Here is a 22,647-nt window from a genome sequence, read left to right on the forward strand (position 1 = left end):
GTGGTGTTCATAGCTGTCACGAGAAGCTTAGCTACGAAGGCGCGTTCACAGTTTGCGGAGAGTGGAATGACCCATACGGTGTAGCTGCAACGGCAATCGCCGACAATCAGCGGTATCGAGCGGAGAGTCTCAGTGAAAGGCCGGGCGGCACCGGCTCTTGAACAAATACTTAGTGAATATGATGCTCGATATGACAAGGCAAGTTAACGGCGCCTTTAAAAAACCAATGGCCCCATGTTCCCGCGGCCATCGGACCTTTAGACCGGAACGTGCTTGCTCACATACAGGAGCTTGACGAGGATCAAGGTGGCGATATTCAAATGTGTCTTCAACAACATCATCCCATGGCAGACGGTTGTACGTACTGAATTGACCCCATGAAATCATTCATGGGCAAGAGCTGCCGCCCCAGTGTGCAACGTACTGCAACAACAACATTCAAATAAATATGGTCCTTGGTGGACAGTTGACGAAAAGATCTAACCAGGAATTTTATAATCTTTATTTATTTTAGTTCTATAGTTAAAAAATAATAAAAATAAAAAATAATTCATTAGAAAAGTTAAAAAATAATGTACATCTCTACATAGTTAATAAAAAAACATAAAATTATATTCCATACTAGTCTAACAATGCACATTTGCTTTTGCGTCCATTTACGCAAAGGGATCAAAATCATCACCATTGGTTTCAATGGGATTAAAAGTCTGATAACGATCTTGTTCACTATCATCGGAACCGATTTCATCATATATTTGATTTTCATCAATGTAAGGTGTATTCTCCAGTAAGGATTGCAAACGACGCTGCGGCATAATATATTCCAATTCGCCGGAATCAAACGAATTGTAATTATATTTCAACCAAGAATATTTGGTGGCTTCTTCCAAGAGTCTAGGCCAAGTGATAAAGACATTTTTCACCAGACGTATGATGACATTGAGTCCCTTTATTTCATGCGATGTGTGGCGGGGGTTAACAGAGCCCAATAGCTTTAAATATACAACAAATTCATCATCTTCGATGTGTGTGGCAAAGAAAATCGTCTTTTGAGTAACCTCAAGGGCATAGTCTGTGATATCGGGGGCATAAATGGAAATAAATATTAGACAATCGGTTTCATACCATGTGGTAATAGGTCGTTTATACAGGGCCTTTAATACGGGCATTGGTGTTGTGATGGAGCTGCTGGCACTGGAGGAAGTTAAAGAAGTTGAAGATTTCTTGTTGTCCGAATCATCAGTGGTACAGTGATCTTCCTCGTCGTCATCAATTTCTCTTGTTATTACAAGAATTTTTTTGGCATTAGGCTGATGCTGTTGCTGCTGTTTTGCCTCTTGCTGAGGGTCGTCCAGCAGACCATATGACTTGGCAGTTTCCTTAATCTCATCTATTACATCCGTGGTGCTTTCATTCAATAAATTCTCCTCCATTTGCTCTAACTCATTTGATTTTTGTACACTCTCAAGTTGCTGCTGTTTTGCCTCTTGCTGAGGGTCGTCCAGCAGACCATATGACTTGGCAGTTTCCTTAATCTCATCTATTACATCCGTGGTGCTTTCATTCAATAAGTTCTCCTCCATTTGCTCTAACTCATTTGATTTTTGTACACTCTCAAGAAATTGTTCGAATGTATAGACCCCACTGCCACTGGTCGAAGAGCCGCTGGAACTGTGAACATTGGGTTTTAAATCATTGCTATGGCTAGTTTCAACACTGCTGCTGTGTATAAAACTTAGCTTATAATCCAAATAATGTTTGGTAGCTTCATCCACTGTCGTTATACCTTTTTCCACAAGAACACGGTTAAACATTTCCGCTGCCACAAACTCATTTGGTTTTTCGCACTCATATAGCAGTATTTTGTAGGAGTATATGGGCAGATTGTTTAAACCTAATGATTTCTTCTCCTCTTCGCTACGCTGCTCAACAGCACAAGCGTATAGATATTCTTTGGTAACCTGATATCTCTTGGCAAAACGATCCCATTGTATGCCTCCCAAGGTACAATTTATTGCCTGATAGGGTATAAAGTTAACAATTTCCTCAGTGGTCTCATAAAGGAAATCATTGTACAGCTCGTGAGATTTAACATTGGTAAAACAGGCATAATCACATAGGAAAAATCTGTACAGGCGATCTCTCACATTGTTACCAAATACCCCATGAACTTTGGCACGCAAATACATATTATCATATTTGACAATGCAATTGTGTAGGGGCTTGAACTCATATACGCGATTCATTGAGTCCTTGTCCTCGTTATTGCAGTTGGCCTTTAGTTTTGCCACATGATTGTTTATCATATTGACAAGATCATCGAACATGGCCATGTGTTTTTTGTCGATGATTTGTAGAAAAATATTTTCCCAGTTTCCATTTTCTCCTTCATCTCCAATTTCCACTTTTGTCAATTCGTACAAAGACAACTGAGACCAGGACTCAACTTTTGAAGGGGTTTCATTTTTTAATGGCACAAATACCTAAATTTTTGAAAAAAAAAAAAACACTACATCAATCATCTATTCCGGAAAAATTCATGTAGGCACACATCGTACCTGTTCGTGTTCCTCTTTGCCTGGCTTATCGCTTACAAATGCATCCCAGTCCTCTACTGTATCCACTGGACCTTTTTCACCATCTAGGCCATCTGCCGCTTCTTCCGTTGCTATCTCGTTTCTAGCTGATTCCATGCTGCTATTTGTAACATCCTCCCCATTTGAAGATGAGAATTTAATCAAGTCGGTACTATTATCGTTACGGCATGATTCATAGTCCTCCATGGTTGAGTCGCCCGAAGGGGTCTCTACGCTTTTTTCCTCCTGGTTAGAAACAACAACTTTCAGCAAGCCATATTCTCTGGCAATGTCCTGTACATGTTTTCGTTCACCTTTATAGATCATGGCGAAATTCTTTTTAATAAGGGACAATTTCAAGTTGACATGCGGCCTATAGGTACTGAGTGTTGACAATTTCTCCATAACCACCATATTGTTTACCCACACTGTTTGAGCCAAAGCAAATTTAATGCCCACCTGCACAACATGGTGGGGTTTTAGATCATCCATAAGCCATGTTTGCACTTGTTTGGTTGTTTTCGAATCCCATGTTCTTTCATTATCGAACGGCACCACATTCATTAAGCGTATGTCGATGGCTTGGAAGGGAAACTCTTTAAACTTATCATGACACACAAACAATTCATTGCATTTCACAGAGTTTACAGTGGTACCATCGTCGACAAGTTTCAGATTTACTCTCAAATTGGATTGTACAATATTTATATTTTTATCGCTCAAATCTGGGGCTTCTAGGATTAGAGCTCTTCGGAAATTATCTGCATATTTGTACATGCATAAATCATTGACATAGGGTGGCCAATGTAACAAAAGATTCGCTTCATTGCGATAGTGAAGGTCGAGTTCAACTGAAAATTTCAAGTTTTCCGCGGAACGTCGTACTTCACGCCATTTTGTGGTGTTCAAGGGTTTATGCTGTAGAAGACGTGCAGCAAAATATGTGGGTGAAAATACCTGCCAAAGAGAGAGAGAGAGAGAGAGAGAAAATCAAGAAAATAGCTAAAAAAAAACATATACATACATACATATAGTATGAAATAATTTGAATATTTTACAATATTTTCATCTATACGAGTAAAAACAAGTTTTAGTCCGATTCGGACTATAAAAGAATGCTGAACATTGTAGAAGTCATTGTGTAATATTTCAGTTCATTCGGGTAAGAATTGCGCCTTGTAGGGGCTCAAAAAGCAAAATAGGGTGATAGGTTTATATGGGAGCTGTATCAAGCTATTGATCGATTTAGACCATATTAGACACGTATGTTGAAGGTCATGAGAGAGGCCGTTTTACAAAATTTCTGCCAAATCGGATGAGAATTGCGCGCTCTAGAGGCTTAAGAAATCAAGATCCCAGATCGGTTTATATGGCAGCTATATCAGGTTATGTACAGATTTGCGCCATACTTAGCACATTTATTGGAAGCCATAACAAAACACGTCATGCTAAATTTTAGCTAAATTGGATGAGAATTGCGCGCTCTATTGGCTCAAGAAGTAAAAATCCCAGATCGGTTTATATGACAGCTATACCAGATTATGGACCAATTTTAATCATACTTAGCACAATTGTTGGAAGTGACACCAAAACACTACGTGCAAAACACTACATACAAAATTTCAGTCAAATCGGACGAGAATTGCGCTCTCTAGTGGCTCATGAAGTCAAGACCCAAGATCGGTTTATATGGCAGCTATATGAAAAAGCGGACTGATTTGAGCTATACCAAAACAACACTTGCAAAATTTCAGTCAAATCGGACAGAATTGCGCTCAAGACCCAAGATCGGTTTATATGGCAGCTAGATCAAAACATGGACCGATTTGGTCCATTTACTATCTCAACCGACCTACACTAATAAAAAGTATTTGTGCAAAATTTCAAGCGGCTAGCTTTACTCCTTCGAAAGTTAGCGTGATTTCGACAGACAGACGGACGGACAGACATGGCTAGATCAACTTAAATAAAATGACATGACGATCAAGAATATATATACTTTATGGTGTCTCAGACGCATATTTCGAGGTGTTACAAACAGAATGACGAAATTAGTATACCCCCATCCTATGGTGGAGGGTATAAAAATGATATAGTCAGATCCAAATATATCTGGGATAAAGTTGGATCTAATTAGATCCGATTGGATCTGCCATATCCAATTATATAAATTTATATCTGATGCTATATATAGTTACATCTGGTAGTAGATATAATTGGATATGGGACTATTATTATTGGGTTGCCCAAAAAGTAATTGCGGATTTTTCATATAGTCGGCGTTGACAAATTTTTTCACAGCTTGTGACTCTGTAATTGCATTCTTTCTTCTGTCAGTTATCAGCTGCTACTTTTAGCTTGCTTTAGAAAGTTCATTCTAAGTTTTATTAAAAATGCATTTACTTTCTTTTAAAAAATCCGCAATTACTTTTTGGGCAACCCAATATATCTGGCCTTAGATATACATATATCTTGTAGCGCAAGATATATCTATATCTAACTGACTTTTGTTCTTTAAGTGCTAAATGCTTAAACTTTATTTTAAATTAATTAGCAAACTAGCCAAATCGGGCCCGCTCCGCCGGGCCCGCCAATATGAGCCCCATATTGGCGTTATTGGTAAATAAGTTATGTTTGAGGGTGGAGTGGTCTTTTTCCCAAAAACTAGTATCAATTTCCTATTCTACTCCCAAATAGCATTTATAGAAGTCACATATTGCAATGGTCGGTAAATACATCTGATTAGGAAGGTATTTTGGGGTGGGGCGACCCCAAAACACATGGCTCTTCAATTGGATATTAAATTCGTTTTTATACCCTCCACCCAGGATTCACTGAATAAGGTTAGGCCAAGCGATCAGCCGATATACTTTTTTTTTTAATATTTGGCAGTACTTGGCATTGAGGATATCAACTTGTTCTCTTTTTACATTCATTCTTTGTTTACGTTTTCTCCTATATGATGACATTTTCAATCGTCAGATTTGACATCCTTAATGATGTTTATGGGGCCTATCCACTTTGTGTTTTGCATGTGACCTAACCTTCTATTAGTGAATCCTGCCCTCCACCATAGGATGGGGGTATACTTATTTCGTCATTCGGTTTATAACTACTCGAAAAATTCGTCTGAGACCCCATAAAGGGGTCTGCCCGTCCGTCCGTCCATCCGCTGTCTGTCGAAAGCACGCTAACTTCCAAAGGAGTAAAGCTAGCCGCTTGAAATTTTGCACAAATACTTCTTATTAGTGTAGGTCGGTTTCTATTGTAAATGGGTCATATCGGTCCATGTTTTGATATAGCTGCCATATAAACCGATCTTGGGTCTCGACTTCTTGAGCCTTTAGAGTGCGTAATTCTTATCCGATTGGGATGAAATTTTGCACGACGTGTTTTGTTATGATATTCTATAACTGTGCCAAGTATGGTTCAAATCGGCCCATAACCTGATATAGGTGCCATATAAACCGATCTGGGGACTTGACTTCTTGAGCTTCTAGAGGGCTCAATTCCTATTCGATTTGGCTGAAATTTTGCAAGACGTATTTTATTCTTACTTTCAACAACTGTGTCAAATAAAGTTCATAAAGTTCATAACCTGATATAGCTGCCATATAAACCGATTTGGGATCTTGACTTCTTGAGCCTCTAGAGGTCGCAATTATTATCCGATTTGCCTGAAATTTTGTACGACGGATTCTCTCATGACCATCAACATACGTGTTTATTATGGTCTGAATCGGTCTATAGCCGGATACAGCTCCCATATAAACCGATCTCTCTATTTTACTTCTTGAGCCCCCAAAGGGTGCAATTCTTATTCGAATTGGCTGACATTTTACAAAGGTCTCCAACATATAATTTAATTGTGGTCCAAACCGGACCATATCTTGATATTACTCTAATAGCAGAGCAAATCTTTTCTTGTATCCTTTTTTTTGCCTAAGAAGAGATGCCGGGAAAAGAACTCGAGAAATGCGATCTTTCTCTGAAGCACCTTTCATTTGAGCCCTATATTGTCGTGATTGGTCCATACATCCATTTGAACGGCTTTGTGTGGCCCCCTAGACACCCGACCCCAACAATAGAAACCATGTTTTGTTTTAGTTGAATGTAAGAGTGCGAAAAAATAAAACGAATCATTACCAATCTTCGAGTTCTGGTGTTTTTGAAAATTAGGGTAATGAGAAGTGCTTTTTAGGGGAGATATGGCACCTCAAACATTTTGACTCAAATATCGATATTAAATTTGTGCTTCACTCCCAAATCCCTTTAATTTGAGACCCATATTGCTATGGGGATGGGGCGCCCACGGGCACTTTGCCATGAAAATAGATATCGAATTTGTTCTTCGCTCCCATATACCGTTGATTTGAGCCCCATATTGCCATAGTCGGAAATGAAGTTCAGTTTAGGGGATGGTTTAGGGCGTATCCCTATTATACTCTTAAATACGTTTCATTTGAGTCCCATACTGTCACAATGGGTCGATGAACCTATTTGACGTAAGTTTAGGAGAAAAGACGCCACCTAGATTTGAACGCAAATTTTAATGTCATATTTGTATCTACTCCCAAATACCTTTACTTTTGTGTCCCATATAGCCATGGTCGGCTAATATGCCCATTTGAGGGTGAGGCGACCTGCCATTATCTGGATCTAATTTTATATGCCATATTTGTAATCTACTGCCAAATAGATTACAATATGAGTCCCATATTGACATGACATCGAATATGACTGTTAAGATGAGTTTTGTGGTTGGGGCGGCCCACAGAGTACTTTGACCCAAAATTTTAATACCATATACGTTTTCTAGTCTCTAATACCTATCAGTTGATACCAATATTGTGAATATCGGCCAAGTTTCGATTTTGGGTGGTGTTTTTGGGATATGGGAGAGGGTCCGCTGCCATCCCAGATCAAAAAATTATATAGCCTAGTTTCCTTTCAGACGGTTTAGCCTTTTTTGAGTCTACGGAACAATCAACCAAACCGAGTTCCATATACTCATAACTGGTTAATATGCCCATTTCAGGCGTTTTTGGGGGGTTGGTGTGACCCCTATACTTCTATCTGATTTTATATGCCAAATTCGTAATCTACTCCCGAATACCATTCATTTGAGCCCCATTTTGATAGGAACGTTCAATTTGTTTGCTTGAAGGAATTTTGGGATTAGGGCGACTGCCTGGATACTTGGACCCAATTTTTAATAACGTATTCGCATTCTACTCTTCAATATCTTTCATTTAATACCCATATTGTCATATCGATATCTATAAAGGGATGACAGCATTTATTGGAAAAAGGCTGTTAAGGAGGAGTTAGATTCTCATTTTTCAAATTAAACATGGTCAATTGTGACAACGCCAGAGGGCAGAAATATAATAGACTGTAAATGGGTTTTTACTTTAAAGCATGATGAGTTTGGTAATCCCCAAGCTATAAAGCTAGATTTGTATCAAGGGAATTTAAATAGGAATGTTTGGTAGATTATAGTGAGACATTTACATCAGGGGCTAGAGTCTCTAGTTTTCTTATTTTAATGTATATTTTAAATCAGTTTGGTTTAATATTACATCATTAGCTTTTTTGAATGGAGTGCTTCAATTGTGGAGAAGATAAAATTTGCAAGTTGAACAACGCAATTTATGGTCTTAAGCAAGTGGCAAGATGTTGGTTTAAAGTTTTTGAGGAGGCATTGAAGAATATGGGTTTTGTAAGCTCTCCTGTTGATCGTTGTATTTATTTAATTGATAAGCGTGATGTTCTAAATAATGTATATGTACTACTTTATGTTGATGATCTAGTAATAGCTTCTTCAAATCAGAAGACCATCGAAAATTTTGAAGAGTACTTGAAGAGTAGATTTAAAATGAGGGATTAAGTTTTTTAAAGTGATGAGAATTGAAAGAAATAATGACACAATAACTCTAAGCCAATCTGCTTACATTGAGAAAGATTTTAGAAAATTTGGAATAAGCGATTGCAATCCAATCGGAAATAACTTTCCAAATAACCTTGGTCGAATGCATTAAATTCAGATGAGAAATATGACGCCTCGTGTTGTAATTTGATTGGATGTTTAATGTACATAATGCTCTGTACACGAACTGATCTAAGTACTTCCATAAATATCCAGAGTAGATATAGTGGTAAGAGTAATAAAGAGTTGTGGCAATGTCTCAAGAGGATTCTTTGATACCTAAAAGGCACTATTGTTTATACGAAGGAAACCTGCGGAGAAGGTATATTCTCGGGAATTGCTGACGTTGATTGGGGAGGAAGCAAGGATGATAGAAAAACTACTACTGGTTTTCTGTTTATGATGTTTGAGTCAAATATAGTTTGCTGGAATACAAGAAAACAAGTCTCTTTTGCAGCATCTTCTATAGAAGATGAATATATGGCATTATTTGAGGCTGTAAGAGAAGCATTGCGACTGAAGTCATTGTTGCAGAGTTTAGGTTTTGTGCTTGAAAGTCCAATAATAATTTATGAGGACAATCGAAGTTGCATAAATTTAGCTAATAATCTATCATGTCACAAGAGATCTAAGCCCATTGACATTAAGTATAATTTTTCAAGAGAGCAAGTGGAAGATAATCTGATTAAAATTTATATTCCCACGGGCAAGCAACTGGCTGATTTGTTGACGAAACACTTGTCAACTCCTCGATTCTAGGAATTAAGGACAAAAGTTGAATTGAAGAATTTGGAACATTAAATTTTTTTTTTGATTGGACTGTTCAGATTTTTAGGGTTTTCCTAATCCTTGCAACAAATGTTGGGCCATAAATTTATATATTTTTTTTTCTCAGAAAAAAAACTTTCCCTAATAGTTTTTTTTTGTTTTTAAAATATTGGGTTGCCCAAAAAGTAATTGCGGATTTTTTAAAAGTAATTTAATGCATTTTTAATAAAATTTAGAATGAACTTTAATCAAATATACTTTTTTACACTTTTTTTTTAACGCAAGCTAAAAGTAACAGCTGATAACTGACAGAAGAAAGAATGCAATTACAGAGTCACAAGCTGTGAAAAAATTTGTCAACGCCGACTATATGAAAAATCCGCAATTACTTTTTGGGCAACCCAATACTATTTAACTGATCGCCATATTTTTGAGGTGGAGTGTTGGAAAACATGTAAATTTAAATTTACTATTCAAAAATATTTCGAACAGTATATTTACTTTGTTTCAATATAAAGGGTGATTTTTTTGAGGTTAGGATTTTCATGCATTAGTATTTGACAGATCACGTGGGATTTCAGACAGACAGACAAGAGAAAGATGCTCAGTATGCTTTGACATTTCATCATGAATAGACTTACTAACGAGCAACGCTTGCAAATCATTGAATTTTATTACCAAAATCAGTGTTCGGTTCAAAATCAGTGTTCGGTTCTCTTACAATAATTTGGAATTATCATATCCTTGATTCTTCACATGTGATAAGGTGTATTTAATCGCCGAATTGCTACAAAAAAGCATCTTTTTTCGGAACTTGGGCGAAGAAAATTCAATTCGCCCTGACATTTAAAATTTTCGGCAAATATGCTTCGACCAATCAGAGCAAGAAGAAAGAAGTTTACTAACTTTTTAGTATCAAGCAAGAAATAACAAATAAAAAACTGTTCAAAATTCCAATTAGCAACTGGCTGGAACATTGAGGTCCGATCTGTGTGGTGTTCATTGCTGTCATGAGAAGCTTAGCTGCGAGCTACCGGGCGAGTCCACAGGTTGCAGATAGTGGAATGCTCCATACGGAGTAGCTGCAACGGAAGTCGCGGACAATCAGCGGTATCGAGCGGAGAGTCGATACCGTTGATTCAGAATTAGATGTAGCTCCGTTGGTTTTTAGTAAATTTGCAGTAATGTTGTCATTTGTCAACCGTAGTTATTACAGTTTGAACATATTTGCTTGAAATTTTGCTACGAATTTTTTAATAACCCATCTGCAAACATTCGCCGAGGTCTAACAAAATTGGTTCAGAATTGTATATAGCTCCCACATTGTTCTTAAAGGGTAGGTGTATGGTATTATACAGTCGGCACTGCACGATTTTTGCCTTTCCTTACTGGTTTTTAAATTTGTTTGTTTGTATTTATTTTTGTCAGTGTAACTTATCATATTTTTCCCTTTTTTCCCCCTCTTTTAAAAGTCAATATGCTAATATATAGTATATGCTGCCCGGTTCAGTGAGAAACTGGGCGACATCGACTCTTACACAAATGCTAAATGCCTATGCCTTTAAATAACCAATGGCCACCCTGTTCACGCGGGCGATCGGTCCTTTGACCGGAACGACGAGGATCGCCACCTCCACATGAAAATGTGGCTACAACAACAACAACAACAACCCACAAAAGCACCAAGGTGGAAGGTTTAAATAGTTTTCATAAGGTTATTGTAGCCGCAGATATCTACTAAGTGAATGCTAACAAATGGCTCATATAAAAAGATTGTGAATTGAGCTCAATCACCGTTAGGAGGGGTTGTGTAGCCCTTTTTGGCTCTTGGATATCTATCGGATTTTTAGGCCATTTCAAAAGGTCAGTTAAAGTTTGTTCGCTACGAGGATGACGTTGTCATCATGGTGTGTGGCCGTTCAGAGTGCATACAGTATGCTGCCAAAATACGAGGTAATTTGGTATGTTCAGGGGACCTCTCCTAGATATGATGGAGCTGCCGCTCTCACTACTGAATGTCCTGAAAAGCCGTTGCAGTATCAGGACTTTGACCTTGCGCTGGTCACATGGCGGACTTGATTTGTGGGGATGCGGAGGAATCATACACGGTTGAGCACCTATAGTGAGATTTTCCTGAAATTGCGAGAGTAGGTGCAGAATTATGGCTACACAAAAACCATTTTTTCCTTTCGTAAATTACCTTCATGCAATAGTCCTTTTGCCATTTTGGAATACAATAGTTTTAAATTGCATATTGGAGGAAGCTTCTCCAGACCGCCTGGTAGTTTTGTCATCCATGTTGGCTCTTAATCTTCTTCATTTAAATGTCTGTCGTTGCACTGACGTAAATTTTATCAATATGTCTTCTGCGCTTTTTGAATCTTTCGGGGGCGACACAATAGACCTAAGTTCCCTGAGTGAAACTGATGGTGAATAAGGTTGCTAGACGCGTGCCATACCCCAGATTCAAAAAACATAACTTCAGCAAAAATAATTTTTAAAATATTTATTTTGTTTCAAAGTTTATATGTTTGTACGGCGAATTCAAAAGTTGCGTTGACATATCAAATTTTCTCAGCTGGATTGATGCGGCCACCTAATAAGTACGCCTTGGCATGTGCTTTAAAATTTATTTTTGCTGTTTATTCATTAGTTTTGAAATCTTTGCAGTGACAAGTTAAAGAAAGAAAAGAAATAAAATACAGAATTTTCATTTTCAATTTTATGTGTTTGTCATTTGTCAAATCGTTCTAGAACTTATTTGAATTTAAATATAAAATCCAATATTTCCCTTTTTCCTATATTGTTGTTATATTGATGAACACTGTCCTATTGTAAACTTTTGGGTCTATTCTTCGCATTCGTCTTTACTTTTTCTCTCTTCTAACGCGAACACAATGGACCTAAGGACTTCGAGTGAAGATGTCTCAACCTAATCCGTGTTGCCGAAATAGCCAGCACCATTGAGGGAATAGGTTAGGTTAAAGTGGAAGGCCTTTAAATTCACTTTGACAACTTTTGTCCATTGTGATTTCACAGTAGACCAAAGCTTCTGATGGGAAACGAATCCACAACCCCCACAATAGTAATCCAAGGGCGCTACCAACTCAGCTACCGAGACGCTTATTGAGGGGATAACAAGGTCAATCGGTTTCCTGCTGCCCATCGCCCCACAGGCTGTGGTGGTTAAAAGTAATGATAGAAAACAATGTAAGCAATCATATGTTTCCTACCTTTAATATGAGAATTCGCATTTCTCCTTCGCAAGGTATGTCATCTTTCTCTCCAATCACATCGAAACGCGTCAATTCATGGCGTTTATCACAGCGACTTTCATCACATTCCCCAAATTCCAACAGTTGGGGACACAACAGGGCTCCCTTACAGATGCGCATTTCTTCACGAGCAACCAAGACACGCTTCGATACGGCCAAAATATCAGGATGAACGTATTGATTATGTTTGCGCATAAAATCAACTAAACGTGGCAACTGCAAGCTATTATCTTCATCTAGTAAAATCATTGAGTGAGCTGGAGTCCCAACATGTAACGATGACGATGAGTTTATTGGCTTGGTCACCGTAGAGGTGTGAATATCTTCGATGCATTTACAGACAAAATTATCATAAGTTTGGGCCATTGCTGAAAATCTTGTAGTGAATTGTGTCCACGATGTAGGCATTGAATAGTGTATGAGGTTATGAACATTCTGCACTTGAAGCTCAGGAAAACGTGCATCGGTGCATATGAGGATTTGTGAAGATACCTAAAAATAATAAGGACAGAAATAGGATACATTTTAAAAGTGGACATTATAAAAATTTTATTTTTTCTGTTGATCGAAGTTAAATTTATTCGTTATTTGTTTAATTCTTTCTCGAGATGAGCTTAATGATAGAAGACTTTTGCAACATAGACGCATTTCGCCTATGGTGTGGGCATCTCGAAAGAAAAATAAACAACTCTTTTTGTTAGTACCTTCTTCTTCCACTCATCCACTGTGACCTTTTCACTGTCGGTTGATCGATTGTTATAGGCCAAACATGGATAACCATACTCCGAAATGAATTGCATCACCGTTTCCACATCGTCATCTCCATTGCACATGATAAGAATTCGTCTATGCTCCAAGTCACCTTGTAATGATTGCGCCTGTTTCTCTATGAATTTGAGAATGGTGTCATTTTTCTCCACACTAGACTTCAATTTCACTGACAGAGTGGCCCGACCATAGACGGCGGCTTCTAGAAAATCTCCTATCAGCAACAAGGGTTGGTTGGATTTTCGCATCAAACGTATCATTACACCATCCCAGTCCCGTGAAGTCACAATCAGCTGTGGTTGCAAAGTGTTGAATTTGGATTTCTTAGACAATTTGAATACAATGCGTGCTGCCGTTTCAAAGTCTTCGTGTGATCGCGACAACATGATGTCCATATCATCGATTACTATGTGCTTTAGGCGTTCGCTGTCAAACAGGGGCTCGTTGTTGTTATTATCCTTCAGCAGACGCAAGAGGGAAGAGGGAGTGACAACCAGTATGCCACATCCATTAAGTAGTTGAACTTTGGTATCAATAAAATTTCGCATGCCATATGAGGGAACACAGCTGGGAGCGTCGGCCTTGAAGCCACTCATTAAACGTCGGCAATAGCTATAAACCGATTCCACATGTCTGGAAGAGGCCACCATGACTATAGCCACCGGCCCATATGAGGGTTTCAGTCTTTCGTAGCGACAGCAAACAAGACTGCACAAAGCTGGCAGATATGACCAGGTTTTACCAGTTCTTGCGGGATTAACCACGAAAAGTGAGTTGCCTCTCAAGACATGGGACCACGAATAGACCTGTATGCGATAAACCTTATTGGCGCGCATTTGATGCATTTCCTCGTGTATTTCCGGCAAAAAGGAGGCCTCGTTCACATTTTCCACAGGCATTAGGGGTATGCTGGAATGGGCCAGCACTAAATGGTCAATGAATTTCGTTTGCAGCGTTATTTCACCCTCGACAATTGGTAAATTTTCGGTGCGTTTTACTTCCATTAACGTTGTGTAGTTAATCATATTTTTGGTATTTTTATTATCGGAATATGGAGATTGACATCCAGAAAAATTCTTTGCTATGGTATCACTGAATGCAGACGCCGTTGAATTTGTCGTGTTACCACCACTGTCTGCTCTAAAAGAGCAGTTGGACTTTGAAGATGAACTGTTGCCCGAGATTTTCTCCAATTTTTTTCGTTTAAGAATTTCATCCATTTTTGATATTTGGGAAGACGGCGAAGGCATTTGGCGACGAGCAGGATGGCTATTGATAGTGGACTGCGAGGTAGACCTACATTATAAAAAATGAAGAAACAATAAAAAAATGTTCTATAACTTTAACATCCATTTAAACACCAAGCAACAAAGTTAGCTAGAGGCTTGAAGCGGATACTAGCATTCAAAAATTCTTATATGTCTAAATAAGTCAATTTTTAAATGCAGCTTTCCCTATTCCATTAAGGAACAGCCTAGAAACTTCACCAAATCATACCACACGGTGAAAAAACTAAAATTTTTTGTTCTGTAACTTTAAGCATCTCGGTTGCAAGCCGCTTCACTCTGAGACCATGGATCTAAGGTCTCCGAGTGAAGCGGCCTACAACCGAGTTTGCCGTGTTTTCCCTAATAAATGGGTTCACCAGACTATGTGCCTAAACGATATCCAGGTACGATAAGAGTTCACCCATAATCCTGTGTTTTCCCCCTATTGCGGGGCAGTGCCACAAATTGCGCTCAACCGTCTCAAACTCTTTCTGATCATCACACACCCTGCAAAAGTCCGCCCCTCCCTCTGTCTTGTGCGATGTCGCACACCTAAGTTAAGTAAGGTAAGGTCGCCCCGGTAACCTGCTCGGATTATCAGTACAGGGGTCGCGGATTCGATTCCCACCAGACCTGGTCTGTCGCTACTGTGGTTGATGTTGTTGTTAATCTAACCTACCGTTGGCAAGTGCATGCCTTCGCTCATTCTACGTGATTTTCCAACTCCTGGGAAATCAACAAACACCCCTGCACTAATGGCCACATCCAGCTTGGACCCATCAGTGTAAACAGAGGGACCCCGAGAAGAGCGGGACGCCTTTAGCCCAAAGCTGCCTCCTCGGTAGGACAACCTCCAGGTTGCCATCGAAGAAAAATCCGCCCAGAACATAATACTTCGCGTCGCCTATACCACGTAGTCGATCCACGCTAGCGCCTTTCGCAGAACAGACGAATGCCTGACATACGATGAGCGCCGGACTGCCTAATCGAATGGCATTCATCATCTCCGTGCATTCCACGTAAATAGGTCTCAGACCAAGTATCGCATTAAAGGCCATCAAACCGAGAAAACTCACTCTCTGCAGGTCCCACTGTCAAACCAGGCACCAGGTGCATCCAATGAACCGCCCCAGTTCTAAATCCCCAACTCCTTCCTTTACAACCCTCGTGGCACTGGACCTATCGAAAGCATTCGACACGGTCAGCCATGCCAAAATATTTGAGGACATCGCCAACGCGTCCTTGGGTCGTGAATTATCTGTGTGGTCGCCAGTCATTTGTGTAAATTAGGGATAAGAAGTTGAAGCACTGTAGAGTGAAACAGGGAGTCCCCCAAGGTGGGGTGAAATCTCCGGCACTGTTTAACCTCTACCTATCATTCATTCCACCCCCTCCAGACGGCAGAGATCATATCATATGCGGACGATTGAACGATCATGGCAGCCCCCACCATTGTTGACATCTGCGATTGGTTGAACGTCTACCTCAACGAACTTGCCTCATATGTATTTCGCTGCAAGAAATTTGAAGATATCTGCCACCAAATCTTCAGCCACATTGTTTACTACAAAAACGCCTGAGGTGAATACTGAGCTGACTGTGACGGTCGATGGAGAAATGATTCCGACCATCAAGTGTCCCAAAATACTTGGCGTCACATTTGACAGCTCTTACACATTCTCCCCACATGCCACAGCAATTTGCGATAAAGTCAAAAGTAGAAACAAGGTCCTCAAGTCACTTGCTGGCAGCATTTGGGGTGCAGACAAAGAAACCATGAACACGTACAAAGCAATCGGCCGGTCTGTGGTAAATTGTGCAGCGCCAGTGCAGTAGAATAATATTCAGATCTGTCAGAATGCCGCCCTACGAACTGCGACGGGCTGTCTCCACCTCCATCAGGAGACAAAGATCCTACCAGTGCGAAGACATCATTACATGCTGTCTAAGCAATACCTTTTGGGCTATTATCGCAGAGAAATCATCATTTTGTGGATAGATATCCACCGCCCAGAAGTCTTAAGGTAGATCTACAAGATCTATGGCGTGAGGTTCAGTGCTACAAGAGAGAACCTCTAGATCAAGCGGCATTGAGTAGTTTTTTAACTTATGTTAGAAAAAGTACGTCTTATGCATAGTGTGATTATTTATAGGCCTGATGGCTTCGCATTGCATGAAATGAAATAAATAAATAAAAATAAATAAATATCAAGCAGGTGTAGCCAACATTCATGCAGACACGGTAGCAGATGCGGTAAATGGCTACCGGGTGAATGTAGTCCGACCGCCTCCCATTGCACATGAAGAAATTGACCTCCCCGGCAAGCCCGAGTGGTTCTGGCTCAATTACGTTTCGACAGATGCAGCCGCCTCAATTCCTACAGAGCAAGGCTTGATGCCGACGTGCAAGATGTATGTCCCGATTGTAGCCAGGGACCGCACGATACACGTCACCTGTCTAACTGCCCAGCCAGACCCACTCGACTCAGACCCAGATCCCTGTGGACGCACCCTATCTTAGCCTCAGAGTTTCTGGGTCTTGACACTCAACAGAATCAAGCAGACAAAAGATAAAACACAACGAACTGCTACAACAATAACCAAAAATAAAAACAACATATCCGATTTTTTCAAAATCAAATTAAGAATAAGAAGAGTAAAGAGTCTGAAAATTTTCTTAAAAAAATTAATTTTAACTTTTTTCTCCTTTTCCTACAACTTTTATGTGCCTTTTATTTAGTGGATGAAGTCTTCAAGGCAAAAAAATATATGTGTAAAAAAGGAAAATTTAGCACTATTAGATCAAAAAACTTAAGTCCGTTTTCCCTTAAATTAAATCAAATAAGTTTTCCTCTCCCCAAAGACTTTATCCTTTTGATTTTTGGAACGATAAATAAAAGGCACATTTTTCAGGAGTATAAAAAATTAAAAATTTATTGAAATAAAAATAAAATTAAAGGGCTAATTCAATCTTAGGCTTTTTAAGCGATACACAAAAAACAATAAAAGTGTGTATATACATTTCAACGATTGGACATGGAAGATAATACACATTTGGGATTGTAGTGTGTATATGGGAATGTATAGAGTTTAAAGAGAATTAAAAACGTATTTCAGTTTAATCAAAATATATAAAGCAAACAATGAATTCAAAAGGTATCTGATATAGACTTACGTCGAAATTTCTGGGTAAGGGTGATCGCTACCACCAACGACATCACTTATGATTTGATTATCACTGCAACCAGTCGCATTGCTGTCTTCACGATAAGAATGCTTAGCGCCCATTTGAGCTTGCTGCTGTTGGAAACATTTTAAAGGCTTAATCAGTCTATGATTGTTCTCCACATCTGGCACAGAAAGATCTAAAAGATTTATCTCTTCCTGTTTTTGGGCACTTACAGAAAATGTCTGATTTCCCGGTGCAGACAAATGCGAGGGTTTTGTGAATCTTTTAGAAAGATCTTTTGGCTTTTGTTTTATAACCGGTGCTTTAATTTGGAAGAAATCGGATGATGAGGAACTTTGTTCATGCATATTGTTAATGAGTATTTCTTCTGAAGATGAAATGGTGATGTCATCATGTGGTATAAATTCGTTGCGTGTAGTCTTTTTCCGATGCCAGTGATTATTTTCATCGCGATACGGACGCAGGCGTGTTACATCGAAACCTGCTGGTATCATTGTAAGCCCATCATAATCATCTGCTTGTGATTCCTATAAGAAAAAAAAAGTCATGCCACATACATACATCAATCTCAAAGAGAAATGTTTAATTTAATCAACGTACTTTGTCACTTGCTTTGGAAGGGGTCTTTGGAAGAAGACTTGGCATATCTATGGGCTCATTTGACTCATAGTGTATCGAAGATTTTGGCTTTAACTTAAAATCGAAACTTTCTAATATATTAGTTGGATTGCCTTCCTTAGTGATTTGTTTACTTGGCTGCAAAAAATCCCATATAACAAAAAAAATTAAAAAGGAGACACACTTCACCCACCTTGCAATCACTCAAAGCAGCTGAGAGTTCGTGGAAATTGAATATCTCGTCCTCGGTTGTTGATACTTCACTGGCAGTTTTTTCTTGGGAACTTGCTGCTCTTAATTTGCGTCTCATTTCGCTTAAATGTTTACCACGGGCATTGTTTACTGATGAAGCATTCGCAGAGTCCTTAATATATACAAAAATCATTCAATGAAATGTGATGCTATATGGTGTATAAACCCAAATTGCTTATTAAGCAGAACCTACATGTGTTTTATCGAGATCGTCATTGCAAGTGGTAGTTGATTGGTCTAACACTTGATATGGATGAATTGTTGAGTGCGTTTCATTTGACTGCTGCAATTTATACTGGAAGAGTAAAAAAGAAAATATGACAATGTCAAGTTTTGTAAAGATTTTGCAATGGCGTAGAAATGTTATTAGGGCTACTACAACATATGTAAGTTTGTACCTTTTGTCGTATTCCAATTAGGTGTTGAGTGCGTGAACTAAATGTATGAGTTGAGGATGGCGAAACTATTTTTGAATCTTCAGCTGCAACAGCAGCCGATGATTTTTTCTCCTCGTCGTTTTTATATTTTTTACGCAACTCTGTCAATTTTTGACTACGTAATAAAGCTACAGAACTTCCTGCTCCACCGGTAGTTACAATAGAAGTAGTGGTTGAATTAAAGTCCAAAGAACCTAAATAGTTATGTTGTTGTTGTTGCTGCTGTTCTTGTTGCTTTTTAATTTGCCGCGCATGTTGAGCACGCACTTCAGCAAGTCTTTGCAAACGATCAGATACACTCTTACAACTAGATGCCGAGGATACTATTGTCGGGGCAGAAACAGATATAGGCTTAGCATCATCATCATCATTGCACCCAGTGCCATGAGTGTCAAAATCCATATTGAAGGCTTTTAAATTGGCTTGAGGTGGTAGGCTATGTTTCAGCGAATACTTTTGTTGTTTTAATCTTGTCATAGCCCCCGCTTTTCCAATGTAATTAATTTGATCATCCAAGTCTTTGGTGCTGTGCTCGTGTTGATTTTGGGATTTTGATGCTGATCTTCGCTTCGATTGCATTTGCTGATGTATAACCGAAACGGAATCATCGAATGTTATATCGTCAATGCTCTGATCGTGAGAACATTCAACACCAGATAACTCTGAATGCTCCACAGGGTCTACAGTGCTATTCTGAACACGAGCATTGCGTTCACACCAATCTTCAACTTTGCGTTTTGCACATTCACCAATGATGGCGGAATTAACTTGTTGTGCATGTTCCGCCATATTGTGTTTTATTGAATTGATTTTCATGTTGGTTCTGCGACAGTTGGACAGCCAAGGAGCAATGTTTATTGTCTTAAGAGTAGAGCAGATTTCAGGAAAATCCTTACTGGCTATTTCCATGGCATGCTTAGCTGTTTTAAGGTATTCACGGGCATTGAATTTGTTACCCTTATGATTGACTATGATAAGTTCGCCCCAGCTATGCTCCTCTGGTAAATGAAATTGTTCCACAAAAATTACCGTAGAGGCATCGGCTAACAATTTCTCAAGCATTTCACAGCCCTTCTGTGACCATTCATTCTGTTTCACCATCACTAAATTACTTTGCACGTAATCATAGTCCTGCACAGCAGGTTGAATTTTTGATACGCCACCACAGTGTATGAGACCAATTGACTTCGTCAATATGTCAGGCAAATTTCTCAAATACTCCTTTTTAGTCAAAAGGGGAAAGCCATAATCCATAGCCCATACAATATACTCTTCCTTTTGGAATTCGGCTTTTTGTAGAATTTCGGCACGTATAAATTTATTCCATACCACATAATGAACTGCAACTTTGTCGCCTACTGCTGGACGGCAGCGGGCCTCGGTTGGCGGCTTATTCTTATACAACTCATGTAATCTTTCTTCCAACAGAGTTAGCACGTGGAATTTGTCATCTGGACCTCCGATTTTACGATACCAAAACAAATGTGGATTTATAAAGTGCGTCACTGTGACGCTATGGTCACTAAGTTCTAGGTGCTCCATGAACAAGTTTTTGTTGTTTGCCGGTTGGCTAATATATATTAATAAAACAGGACATGCTTTAATGAAGAAATAGCAATCGCAAGTCTAAAAGTTTATTTTTTTACCTATGGAATGGTTCCACAGCACTTTTCTGTTCCAAATACTAGCATCAACTTTAAAAAAGATAAAAATAATTCCGCGAATCAGAAGCAAGTTGTTTGCCGGCGGTATAACGGTGATAAGTAGAGATGCTAAAACAATTTAACTAGAAACTCCCAAAAAAGATGTTGATAATCTCCTATAAGGATACCATTTAGTATAAAAATTGTTAATAGAATTTGAATATAGCTGGGGATAGAGCTTACCAATTGTTAATAAGATAATCGACAATCATTTTACTATTGTTGTATTAAGTTCAATGCAGTTAAATTTTTGCCTCCAATAACAGAAAATTCTCCATTAACTAGAAATATGTCATTATATGGCAACATTGCTGAAAGAAATAGAAGCCGAACGTTTTATCATCAGATGTTTTATAGTTCGTTTACACAAGACCATCAAAAACACTTATATGAGCAAATCTCCAATTCCGTTTACACAATGCGTTAACTGCAATTTTTTTATTGCTTAAAGGTTGGTGCTATATTCGGTTTTTGCGGTGAAACTCCATATAAAAAAATAAGCGGAAAATATTGATGAAAAGAGTTCGTTTCGCTATAACTTGTTTTTTCATCCAGTGAAAATTCACATTCCACGACACCCAAAAAGATCACAATCACAATTGCTGCGCAACGAGTTGTTTTCTTATATAAAATAAACGCGATCGCAAAACTTCTAATTGTAATTAAATGTTTGTTAGTGTTAGTAATCTTGCTCACATATACTTACTCGGTGTGGAAAAAAAATATTGTTTGTGGATGCATAAATAAGAAACTATTTGTATATATATATAAAAATATAAATAAATATACTTCTAAAATAACAAACTATTGTACGAAGTAATAGCGATTATGAAAGTGTTGTGCTTTTGGTCTTGCTTTCACAACAACATTATTTTTATACAAGTAGAAGCATAATTCGTTTCTTTTTAAATAGTTTTGTGTTTAATTATTTATTAATGTCGAAGGGGTGGGTTTTGGTTCAAATTGCAGCAACATATATTAATTTGAATGCGGTCCAAACACTTACATTTGTATGTAAACATGAACGTAAGCAGCTGATAAATTGGTTGGTGCCATATGAATTTTTATATGTAAATGGCAACATATTGGCAAAAAACCCAAAAGAATCAAATGTGGTAACCTTGTCAAACCACCGAAAGAATGATGTAGGTAAATTTTTTCCCAAAAAAAAACTTAGTACCAGCCTTAAGCTGAGTATTCTGTTCAGCTTTTCAGGCGGAATTTAAAGTGAGGAAAATGGCAAAAATAAATTTTAGTGGTAACGCCGGACATCATTGCAGGCATCATTTTTATTTTATTGGTTTCATTGGTTTGTTTTTTCTTTTTGTTATTTTATTTATTTGCGAAAAAATAATAAAACCATAACTTCAGTTAAAAAGTGTCTTTTGATCTGAAAATAAAAACAAAACATATCTGTCAAATTCCACTAGCGGAACAATAAAATATTTCCGCGACTATTCCGAAAGCAGAATAGAATACCAAACGCTTAAGCCTAGTACTGACTTCGACTTTTCACACGAACAACTGTCAAAAAGCACTATAAAAAATGGTGACAAAGATAATCCATAGAAGTGGTACTGCCTTCTATGAGCAAAATAGTAGCAACATGTCGCTGCATCAAGAGAAATTTTGCACAATTTTAATTGCAAATGTGATTAAATGCTCACGAAATGGGCCGAATCAACTCTGCTTTAATACTGTTGTCTTTGTTGTGTGTTGTTGTTTGACTTTTGATTGTGTGCTGACATAGAAAAGAGTTCATCGGATTTCACAATAATTTAATAGACATTTTCGCCGTGAATTGAGTCAGTACTAGGCTTTAAGCTTTAAACCCCGTTTACACTGCTCTTTAAATCCGGATTT

At 38.4% G+C, this 22,647-nt stretch overlaps 1 protein-coding gene across 1 annotated transcript; it reads right to left on the minus strand.

Annotated features, from left to right (window-relative positions):
• Positions 1-487: 487 nt before the first annotated feature.
• LOC106084255 (uncharacterized) lies at positions 488-20,900 on the minus strand. Its single transcript, XM_059367265.1, has 11 exons — positions 20,728-20,900; positions 19,043-20,651; positions 18,838-18,939; positions 18,586-18,756; positions 18,375-18,530; positions 17,987-18,301; positions 17,760-17,884; positions 13,253-14,612; positions 12,507-13,040; positions 2,559-3,533; positions 488-2,483 (listed from the first exon to the last, which is right to left on the minus strand). Exons 2-11 carry the CDS (start codon positions 20,621-20,623, stop codon positions 657-659), a joined length of 7,146 nt encoding a protein of 2,381 aa, XP_059223248.1. The 5' UTR covers positions 20,624-20,651; positions 20,728-20,900; the 3' UTR covers positions 488-656.
• Positions 20,901-22,647: the final 1,747 nt, after the last annotated feature.

Source organism: Stomoxys calcitrans, chromosome 4 (assembly GCF_963082655.1).
Source record: "Stomoxys calcitrans chromosome 4, idStoCalc2.1, whole genome shotgun sequence".
Classification (NCBI taxonomy): Eukaryota; Metazoa; Arthropoda; class Insecta; order Diptera; family Muscidae; genus Stomoxys; species Stomoxys calcitrans.

Coding starts and splice junctions, on each gene's coding strand:
- LOC106084255 (XM_059367265.1), bottom strand. CDS start 20,623: ATGGAGCACCTAGAACTTAGTGACCATAGCGTCACAGTGACGCACTTT. Junction 13,041..13,252: donor TGGATGAGTGGAAGAAGAAG/GTACTAACAAAA, acceptor TATTATTTTTAG/GTATCTTCACAAATCCTCAT. Junction 3,534..12,506: donor TGCGAATTCTCATATTAAAG/GTAGGAAACATA, acceptor TCTCTTTGGCAG/GTATTTTCACCCACATATTT.